At 38.9% G+C, this 11,950-nt stretch overlaps 1 protein-coding gene across 1 annotated transcript; it reads right to left on the minus strand.

The window, feature by feature from the left end:
- Nucleotides 1-800: 800 nt before the first annotated feature.
- Nucleotides 801-3,724, minus strand: LOC139715365 (putative defense protein 3). Its single transcript, XM_071626939.1, has 4 exons — nucleotides 3,523-3,724; nucleotides 2,178-2,397; nucleotides 1,222-1,289; nucleotides 801-805 (listed from the first exon to the last, which is right to left on the minus strand). Exons 1-4 carry the CDS (start codon nucleotides 3,722-3,724, stop codon nucleotides 801-803), a joined length of 495 nt encoding a protein of 164 aa, XP_071483040.1.
- Nucleotides 3,725-11,950: the final 8,226 nt, after the last annotated feature.

The following is an 11,950-nucleotide window of genomic DNA, read 5'->3' on the forward strand; positions in this document are numbered from 1 at the left end:
CATATAATGACGTCATAGTGACGTCACGGTCGACTGATCACAATGATACATTAGATTTGTCGTCTTTGGGACATGATGCATACATGGTATAATTTTGAAATTGATAGGCAGCGGACTTTTTGAGCTAACCTCTGCACAACTTTTGCGGAGAAATAAAGAAACAAAGAAGAAGAAAGAATCCGTACAGATACAGAAGGTGATCCGAAGGATACTCGGATCACCTAACAAAGAATCAGTACAGATACAGAAGGTGATCCGAGAGGATTCTCGGATCACCTAATAATACATACAATTTCTATAGCGCCGTTCTCCACTTTGATTAAATGCTCAAGGCGCTTTACAATTGTACATCAAAGCAAACAGATTGAAAATACAAGTACATCACAGTAATAGAAGAAGGATGAAGAAGCAGAAAAAAAAAAGACATGAAAGATGAAAAATGAAAGATTATACGGCAGCGATTATCGGTGATGTCATGTGCTGTTGCACACAGTTGACACCATTATCAAGTTATTGATAGTGAACAGAAAATACGCATAGCAGACTTATATACGGAGCCAGGTAGGGTACCTGAGGGATGATGTCACAGTCTTTTGTTACAGATTGGAGTGAAACCGGTGTGAGCATGGTTAGCAACAATAGTGTTTACAGATATTCGGGACAGGTGAGATTGTTTACAACCAGTTTCCATGGCGATGAATTGGCCATGACATCACACTTTCGTACTCTATTGTAGCTGTCAAAATGAAAAAGCGCCAACAGTGTTCGCCAAACGAGTTTTGAATAAATCCAGCCATTCTTCAACCTATATTTAGGAGGGGGTCATCATTCAGGGACTCGTTATAATCACTACAACGAGCAGCCTTAGTCCTCGTGACTAATTGTGTGTTGTCAAAGTCTGTCTAACACGTCTAACTTACAAGAATTAAAACGTGCATCATCAATAATACTTCAGCGTACTTAACACTTTGGACAGTGTGTATAACGCTATGGGGGTTTCTGCGTCTGTCAGCACTCAAAGCACACAATAGGTTAATGACGATATCTATATCGATGTATCCAGATTCGAGTACAGAGTGTCACATGACTAGAATACAGTTATACAGACAATGAAGATGATAAAAAAAATCAATCTTATTTCTAAATCATGGGTAAAAAAGAGATGGATAAACGCGTAGGTAATATACGCTGGAACAAAGACTGGTTCTGTGATGACCTTACCTGATGCTTGCAGCGCTTGGGATTCAAGTCCTACCCAGAAAATCTCGTATTCCTGCAGCAGCGTTGCCCTGTGACATAAGAAATATAGATAATGTATACGGCGTAGTAGGAGCATTACATTATAGGTGAGAAAAGAAGGGAAACAAGATTTACAAAATACCATATCCCTATATGATTTGCGTGAAATGAGACATCGTTTTGTTTAGCAAACTTTGTTATGCTGGTCTCCTTGCTTTATTCTGATTAATTTATTCAAATAACGTCAATCAAGACAGAGTTTAGCATTTCTATTCCCTAATTCTATCGGACACTTGTGTGCAATTTGAGAGACTAAATACATTTTCCTTCACATCCGAGGTATTTGTGGCCTGTGTATTGACCTACTAATGTAGCTGACATATCTGCGTTCTTTTTGTAGGCCTACCACATATCTAGCGTAGATCGTAAGATACTCCGTAGCCTGATATCAGTATTCGTATCCTCGCAAAAATAATACAGCACTGATATGAATCACGTCTATTTCATACTTTATGATATAAGTACTAAAGTAATATCATCATTATCACCACGGTTGATATCATCATAATTATTGACATCCTCTTCTCCTCATTGTTATCATCATGGGTTTAGCAGCATTGTTATTCTTTATAGAAATTTACTTGTTTTTGCAGGTGAGTTTTTGTTTTTGATTTTGATTACTTTCAGTGAAAGTCCAAGGGAGCAAGGGTTCGAAAAATGTATTTTGGCTTTTGTTAGTATAGGTCAAGCAAGCCCAATATGGTTTTGTATCAATATCTGATCACAAATTGCTGATTGCTGTATGCCCTACACACTGAAAAGTATTGCACCAACTATTGTACGAATCAAGGCGGTCACATTTTAATGTTGACGGGAACTACCGGAGCGACAATGGTAACGCTGAATGGGCATTGCGTGAAAAGAAGGGTTTTACGCACGTGAACTTGACCGCTCCTACGTCAGAGTCTGGTGCGGTCCAAGTGAAAGACGTCCCAGCGCTTTTCGGGTCCTGGCTCGAGTGCGTAACGCTGTCGTTCGCGTTGCGACACTGCAGCAGCTTCGTGTTCGCGGGAGGTGCTGAAAACGTTCCAACCACGGAGTCGTCGGTTCGTCTGGCTTGGAGTAAAATGCCTCGGAAATCTGCTCCAGTTACCGAGACTGTGAAGGAATGAAAATAAATGAACAAACATTTTGTCGTTTGTGTGTTGGTTTGATTCAGTGTGCCTGTGTATTTAACAATATTACTAATCGTGGAACACATTGACCTACTGGATTTTTTTCAGTAATAGCTATAGAATTCTCTTCGAAGCAGGTGGACGTTCTCTTGACGATAACATATAGCTGCCCCTGCTGAATAACAGATAGACCACGTACTAACATATTCCAAGTTATGCAAAATCTTTATTAAGAAAATGTTGATCACGATAGCCAGAAAAATTAGATTTGGCGTGGTCGGGCCCTACTTATATAGCAGCAAACAGCACAAGCACCATGCACATTGTATTACGTGCAAATAATTATACGCACTTAGGACATCTGCACTGATCAGCTTGTCTCTTGGAATTGAAATTATCCTTCGAGTTGAAAAAAAAGTAACCTATGTCTTATTCGTGTGAATGCGTGTGTGCGTGTGGGGGGGGGGGGGTGATTGCGTATGTACCCGGCCTTCCCCCTGAAATCCCTTCCGCCTCCACTCCCTTTGGTCGTCATGGTAACGGAAAATAAAAGTAGGCCTACCAGTGATGATGACCAAAAAGATTGGAAATGTGATGATGAAATGCTAGCATTCTTTTTTTCATAGAACTTCTGCTCCGAGTCTCGTTACGTGTCCCGTTGAATCCCGTTGTAGTGAAGCAAGACTTTATCTTTGACTTTTCTCCGCCCCCCCCTTGAATGAGGAAGACTGCAAGAACAACTGGGGATTTGTCGTCTCATAGGGAATATAAGAATACGTATCATGGAGGGGAGCTAAACTTCAGCAGTTGGTCAATATCTTTACAACATTCAAGCACACACACACACACATATATACAGACAGACACATACACAAACACCTATGCCTACACACCAACAAAACATTTTAATGAAATATCAATCTTATAACGTTGGATTTTGTCACTTTTCTGTTTTCTATACATCAGCCTTATTTCTCGCCTTGTCCCATCCTCCCAGTACGCGTCTTTTGAATAACCAAGCAATGAGTAAACACATAAACAAACGAACAAAATACATTTCAAAAACATGAGAAGACAGTGACTAAGAAAATCACTACGTAATTCTCACCCGTCACGGTACCCAATGGACTATAGGTCGCGACGTCGGCGCTAACCGTGTACGGACTGGCGCCGCTCTGGGGCGAAATGACAGTTCCGTTATCGCGGTGACCCGGGGTCAGATGGCCGCACGCACCGGCTGGAGCCCCGGATGGAAAGGCCATGGCAACCGGGAAAATCAGGAGGAAAACGAAGTTCCTTACATCTGCCATTGCTATGCTATGAAATCGAGATATCATAAGACGAAAATGATAAATAGCTAAAATTGACATGTGAACTGAAATGGCGTGTATAGATAAAAGTTTTGAGTGACACACGAAAGAAGAAGAAAACAAAAAGAAAAAAGTTTCTATTTCTTAGAAGAAGCTCCAGTGCATATATATATATATATATATTTATTTATTTACTTATTTATTTATTTATTTATACAGAGTCAACACTTTCTGTGAAGGATGATTTCGATGGTATCTCACTTTTACGGTTAGAGTGATAGATTATATGAATGATGTTTCGCGAGCCATTAATTCTCGTGTTGTTTGTTCTATTACGTACAAAACAGATGTATATCCATCAACTGGCTATGGTGCACACATGGATAAAATTGGTGATACCAAGGACGTACCTTGATGATGTCAAAACGACATATCGATTATCCTGTTTTTACTGATAATGGTAATGTTGACGACTATCAGACATCAGAGATATTGATATGAATAAACATATTGGTGATAATAGTATGGTAACAATGATGAAAATGATAAACGTTGCTGGCAATGGTAACAGCTATATCAGTGACAAAATGATAATGATAATGATAATGATTAGAAAGAAAACAAGTTGATGAAGAACAAATAAGAATGAAAAAGAAATTTCTTTATCACAGACATAGACATGAATATCAGTGAGCTTTCAAATCATTCAACGTGGCATGTAACAGATAATTATTATGGCAACAATACAGCAAGGCAGCAAGCAATGGAATTCTTCCAAGTCATTTGATCATGAGCGTGAGTGACGGCACAGATACGTCGTTACGATTCGTGATGGTTCGATTGCGCATGTGCAGCAATAGGCGGGGTGTTGTAGAGTACAGACAGAGTACAGACTATCAAATTAGATTAAATTATCAGCATCATTGAACGGATATTTAGCCGGATGTGTCGAAGACAAGTTATCTAACCGCGACAACTTGTTCCTAGCACTCTATCACGATTGTTTGTTTTGTGTGCAAATGTCATGATTTGCTGCCCTGGAAAATTGTCGAGCAACCCTTTAGAAATTAACTGAAAAGTTCTTTGTAAAAGCGAACGTAGTGTTTTTAATGGGATGACTGGAACATACGATTAACGAAGTCTTACCTTCTTGCTTGTTATAATCCAGCATGTCCTTCCAATAGCCTATCCTTGCCAGTATTAACATTATTTCAATGTAAAACATCTGTGCGATTAGTTTTGAATATTCGTGAGGATTTGGTAATGATGATGATGATGATGAGGAGGAGGAGGAGTAGGGGTAGAAAGTACGTTTGTGTGTTGGTGGATAAAAGGGTTTGATTTGGTTTGGTTACGTAAGTATTAAATTCTGCGTTTTCATAAAGTTTTTGTTTACAATTTTGAGACGGATTACATTTGTGTTTTGTTTTTTGTATATATACATGTATAAACAAAGCATGTGGTCTGCATTTTTAGAGCCTTTTCCGAAAGGAATGTTTCGCCTTTTCGTCGATGGAGAAAACTGACATTTCCATCCGGGTTTGAAGTTGAGTCATTTATCATAATGAATGTTGTAACCTATAAATCGTACTGTAACCTTGAAAGCAGGTATAGGCATTTTTGTACTTGTTCGAAATTATATACAACTGTACGCTTGAAAAAGGCTTGGTGCCTGTTTCACAAGTAGGTTCTGCACAGGGATCGAAGATGTTGCAACTTACACTCACTAGTTTACATCTGCAGTGTCGTTGCTTTTATCATCCTTGTGATCAAACGAGCGTGTAGTATCGGTGTTGTACTGACACTGGGATCGAAGATGTTGCAACTTACACTCACTGTATTTTACAGCTACAGTGCAGTTGCGTGAAACAAGTGGTGTGTGTGTGGGGGGAGGGGGGGGAGGATATTTTTAGCGGATAAAAAGAATGAGCAGGTGGAGAGTAAAAAAAGCCGTATTGACCTGAGTTCAGTTTGTGCATAGTATTCTGTCTAAGCCTGCTTAATTGTTGGCATAGCAGTCTTAAAATGGAAAAAAAAAAGATAGGAAAGAAATTCTACGGATAACGAAGTAACAATCCTAGCTGTATAATACCGTATCTACGATACAAACAAAATGCGTTATAATGGACAGGAAGAGAAAAAGAGAACGAGAGACCAAGGTAAGCTTCAGTTCCTGGGCCTCTTTTTAATGACTTAATCCGCTGAGTAATGGAGTTCGTAGATCACAACAATCTGGATGACATGAGACATAGGGCACACCTGTCGTCAGAGCCCTTATGGCTTTGGGTGTATTGCGTTTCCTCTTCGACGGAATGCCGTTTGCCAGATTATTTTAACTCGTTCATGCAGGGATCTCACCTCACTGGTTTTTCCATCACAAAACTGGGATTTTTTTTTTCTGTGCTTGTACATTTTTGATACTGTAGAATTAATGAAGGAGTCAACACCAGTGGCGGATCCAGAGGGGGGCGCAACCGGCGCATGCCCCCCCCCTTATTTTTCGTTAAAAACAAAAGAAATAAAAAGAAGAAAAAAATGAAATGAAACCCGGAAGTGGCACCAGAAATAATAGTCACGCCCCCCCCCCCCCCCCCCCCCCCTTTACAGAATTCCTGGATCCGCCACTGAACACTAATTCGTAGCTTCGGGCGTTTTCAAGATTGCTGGAGCGTATACTCGTACAAAGAAAACCATTCTGGTGTTATACCTGCGGGCATATCAAGTGTTATGAGTCTGAATCAATACGGAAGAAATATAAAAATTTTTACCCTTATCAGTGCAAGTCTAGTCCAGTATGACTGTCTGTTATTCCTTTCATTTAAGTTCCGTTGAGGCCTTATTTAGGCCAATTAATATTCTTACTCTCTGAATCTTGACAAAGAACTAACAGAAGGGAGAATTTTGCAATCTTGGCATTGATCGGTTGTATGATAGCACTTACGGGAAACGCAAGTGTTATGTACAAACACTAACATGATCACAGTGTGGCGCTGTGCAGAAATGGGTCGATACCAAAATGTGCGACTTTGCAAGATTAGCGCTATTAACGTAATCTAATCTTAATGTTGGGCAAACGATTCTTAAATGCTCGATACGTAGTAAAATTCAAAACAGGAAGTGACTCACCTATTATACGTGGCTGATGCTCAAACGAAGAAACTGTCAGTGAGCTAGAGACAGGACTTGTCAACCACCTGCTGGAGCGCCCTGGGTACACTAAATGACAAAGATCCACTTTACGATGGGTGCGCAAATTTCTCATTACACTTATACCGCTGCACAGCAAGAGTTTCGACCAATCACATTGCATTTCAGTTGATAGGAGGTAACCACCACCGCCCGTCCCCCCCCCCCCCACACACACACAAATGCGATCATTTTTATTCACTGATACAAGTCACCCTAAAGATCGTTTACAATCAAACTTCAGTAATTTCCGATGCTATATTACATACAACTCTCTAGAGGGAACCTCTTGATTACAAGCAAAAACTTTATGAGACACTGTATTGAGTATGCTTACAGCCACGACAACTTACCAAGTCGGTTTGTACATTTTCACACCAGTCAATAATGTGTTTCCATGCGATGCCCATTTCACACTTGTTCTCGCGTTTCCTTGAGGCGCAGCGGCGCGGCGCTTTGAATGCGGAAGTAAATAGAATGGTCTTCCGTAAAAGGTATGACGGTGCTGATATATCAATACAATTCGTCCCTCTCCTCTTAACCACCCCCCCCCCCCCCTCCACTTCATCCCCGGTTAAGACTATTACAGCTTTAATGTCTTCATCAACACTATCAGAACACTTTGTTCAGCCTACTCGGCACTTAATAAAATGACTGGATTTTTTTAGTCACCGTAAAACCATTTCATTATAAGGAGAATATATGTATAATGGCCTTATCGTAGACACTTCACAACTTTTATTATTGACTCTGTACATCACATAGTGATCGCTTAACTCTTTCCGTAAGGGATTATGGTATACCTATACATTTTGGGCACGATCCCGCAAACTGTGAGTTAGATTCCTCAAAGGGCCTCGATGAAAACAACAACAACACAACAATGTTGATCATGCTACTTTAAATTGTTTTTAAAGATGTGATTTAACCTGACATTAATTTTTGAAAACTTCGATCTTTAACCGAATTTTTGCGTGGTATATTTTAATGCTTCACTTGGTTACTATTAGGAAGTAATGAAGACTTGCAGTTTGTTTATTTAGAATTGATGCAAGCTGAAATTGAGTGAAAATAATTATGTGCCATTCTTCAAGCCTCATTAGACCGTTTTAAAGAGCCCACGTGACACTGTCACTCTCATACATTATTGTTGTGAATGGATTAACATTTCTACTCTTTGACATACTGCATGCACACAAACAAACGAACTAACAAGAAAAAAGACAATATTTTGGTGCAGTGACAGTGATATCCAAATACTTGTTTAATTTAGATTTTTGGTTGTGTCGGATTCAACATGCACCAGTACCGACAATCGTTGCTCACTTAATGTTTTGTTGCATTCACTTATAAAGTGAGTTGAGTAAATATACTTACGTACAGTCTCCGACTCCCAACGTTGGGTGATGCACTTTTAATACATGTAACTATCGCAAAAATGACCCATTTATTTCACCAATTTTCTACGTGTATGTCATATCATAATTGATTATATGTTTTTTTTTGTGTTTTTTTTTTGAATAATTGTGACTATCTAGGAAGATATGTTACAGAATTTCTAGATTCGCGGTGTGCAACTTGGGTGCCTTCCACTCCACAATGTGCGACCATGTATCCATCCCACGTTACTAATCAAAAGCAGAACACATTGGGAGAGAAAAATGTGCAAAGTTGCGCACTGTTATTGTGGTATTTCTTCTCTTCCTCTCTCTCTCTCTCTCTCTCTCTCTCTCTCTCTCTCTCTCGGAATATTTCAACTTTATTGAGACGCAGTATGCAACAAACCCTTGCGCATTTCCTCGTATCACGTAGGGCCTACAGTTTACTTTTACAAGGTCAGTTTAATTGATTAGCTTATCTAGGCAGTCTTGGAACTATCATCAGTCGGGGTCCTTCAAGAACCAGGAAATTAATTGATGAGCCTAGCGTTATGTTCTTGTCATCTTGTCTGTGTTTGATACGGGCATTACTTTGTTCACTATTGGACTGTTTTTAATGAAAATTGACTGGCTATTTATGAGTAATGTGGACACCAAATCACAAAATATTCATCAAAATAAATGTAATAGCTCACTTTGGCAAGCTATAGCGGCATTCAAGCAACAAGATAGGCATCATGCACCTTACGAATAAAGGTTATCACGACTATAATTATTGTCCTATATAGTGTGTAGCCCAAGGTGCAGAGCCCAGTAGTGGATAGCCTCTTGTCGATGGCCCTTCCGTTGTTGGAGTCCTCACAGATACCTGTAAACCACGGCTAAATTGCTCTTTTCACGCACCGTCAGAACTTAGCCTAGATATCGACTCTGTACAGACTCCCAACAGTGCCAAGGGCGTCGACAAGAGGCTAAGCAGTTGACCGGAATAATGAAAATGAAGACTGTCGATTCTTTTTTTTTTCAATTTCCATTAATCTGTCTTCATTGTCATCCTTTTTGTTGGAAGAGTGACAGAATGGTGGGCAACAATTATAATCCCATTTGTTAGAATTTATTTTGGCTGTGATATGTCCTTGAGAAGGTCAGCATGGCTTGAATATTCATGAACTTTTTTAAACTAAATTTTTATGTTTGTTTATATCATTTGATTGGTAAATGATAGTTAACTAGGGCCTATACTACTGTATACAAGCAGTGACAGATCGATCTTTTTCACGTAGGACTGTAGTTTAAAATAATGAACTGGATTCCTTTCCTGTTTTACAGTATCCTTGGGCGATTCGACGTATACATGTACAGGAAATCTATACTGAGGTCTATACACTAAGACAGACCTTGGTTACCATGGGATTTGGGGTGGAGTTAACAATAGATCTTTAATAGCGACGAAAGTAGACCACAATTTGCTGTTAAGGGGTTAAAGGGAGACGTGTGCACTTTTGGTTTGGAGATTTTCTCGAAACCTTTGACTCGTGGAATTTGAGTGAATGATGTCTTAACATTAAATCTGCTTTATATCATCGAGAAATCAAGATGATGAATCACCAATAGAGGTGATACAAACTGGACGGGAGACGGAAAGTATCAGTCCATGTTCCTCCCTCCATAAGTAACTCACAAATCTCCGCTGATCGATATCGAAATAGTGTGAGCCTCTTCTACCAATATAAAGTCAATAGTACTAGTTTAATGGTGGGTAAAACGTAAATATTTTTTCCTTTCTGTCTCCATCTATCAGTCTATCTATCTATTTATTTATCTATCTATCTATCATCTATCTATCTATCTATCTATCTATCTATCATCTATCAATCAATCTATCTGTCTGTCTTTTTATCAATCTATATCTCTATTTAGCCTGCAGTAACTGACAAAATTAGACTATATACGATAAAAGCAATTATTTTCTTTGAATGTGCATGTGATATTCATAACAAGAACACTCTTTAATGTGTGCTATCAGTATCATAGAGTTGTTTAGTTCCCCACCTATCCCCCCACCACCTGTCGTTGCAAAAAGTCGAATTCGATTCCATACAAGGAGCAAAATATTACACAATGTCTAATTCAATCAGGCACTGAATGCTTTTCAAAACTAGGGACATTAGGAATGCAAGAAACATTAAAGTCTTTCTTTACTCCAAAATTCTTTCATTTACTGACTTAAATGATAGCTAAGTTGTCTAATGCTCGCACAAAAATAACTCTGTTCAAATGGACTCTCCTAACCTGTATTGAGAAAAGAGGCTCCGAAGTATAGGGTCTAATCAATAATTTATAGCAAAATTAAATGTTTTTGATGTCTCAACCCTCCTATCAAATAGAGCTACACGAACTGACTCGGCAATAGGGGTTATAGACATAGTTTGTATATCATGAATAAAAAACATGACAATCTGGTGAGGTTTTTTGGTGCAAACAAAAACTAGAGTGATGCGCTGCAGCTGCGATCACCGCAATTACTTTGCATAATTATAATGCGGTCATGAGCGATATTACTGTTTCCTAAAAATGGGAATTTTTAAAACTTTATTTCATATGGCCTATTTCAATAAAATTTCCGCCCTCCTGTTCTATTTCATATGACTTTACTACAGCAAACCTGAACAAGGAGCGGCATTTTAATTCAAGTAAGATTTACTAAAGCACACACATCAATATTACAATAACACACACAAACATAGACACGCACACACACACACACACACACACACACACACACACACACACACACACACACACACACACACACGCACATGCACACAGATCGCCACTGGTCTTTAAGAGAGGGGGTTCTATTTTTTAAATTTTGTTAATACTTGACAGGTATAGTTCATGTTTGTTATCTGTTCTTGTTCTGTTGAGGTAAGGCACATGTCGTGTTTGCATGTAACAAGTTAAAGGAATTGTATAGTTTTGGTTGAGACCTAACTTACAGTTTCTAACATTTTTGGTTGAGATTATGAGAAACCTCTTATGACATTTGAAAGAGTAATTCCAAGAGGAATTCAACATTTATTTGATGTAAACTGGTTTTGAAATGGCCAAGATATCCACAACAGTGCAATCCTTTTAAAAGGTGGGACCAACCTGTCATTACGATGGCTTTATTTTATTTTGTTTTAGAATGTCTCAGCCATTCCAAAACAGATTTTCAGCAAATAAACTTTGAATTCCTCTTAGAATGGCATGCTCTATACTATTTCACAAGTGGTTTCTTGGTACATGTATTTCGTAAAAAGTTAAAAGCCCAATCCTTATCCCCACCAATACATGTACTATACCATCCCTTTAAATGTTCATGTTTTTTTTTCCAACATCACATCAACCCCCACCCCCAGAAAAGAAGAAACAGGAGAGAGAGAGAGAGAGAGAGAGAGAGATGGAAGGAGAAAGAATTGACTATTGCTGCGGGTTGTATTCAAGACTTTTGGGCTCACATGTCCCCCCCCCCCCCCCCCCCCCCCCCAACAAGTGGCGGCTCCAAAGCCCTTTTTTTATTTTATTCTTCATTTCATTTCATTTTAATTTGTTTCCACCTTCATCATTAGGTTAGAAAACAAACAAACAAACAAACAAAAAAGATAATAATGGTATC

Source organism: Diadema antillarum, unplaced genomic scaffold (assembly GCF_040938485.1).
Source record: "Diadema antillarum isolate AM-2024a unplaced genomic scaffold, OU_Dant_1.0 scf00000047, whole genome shotgun sequence".
NCBI classification, from domain to species: Eukaryota; Metazoa; Echinodermata; class Echinoidea; order Diadematoida; family Diadematidae; genus Diadema; species Diadema antillarum.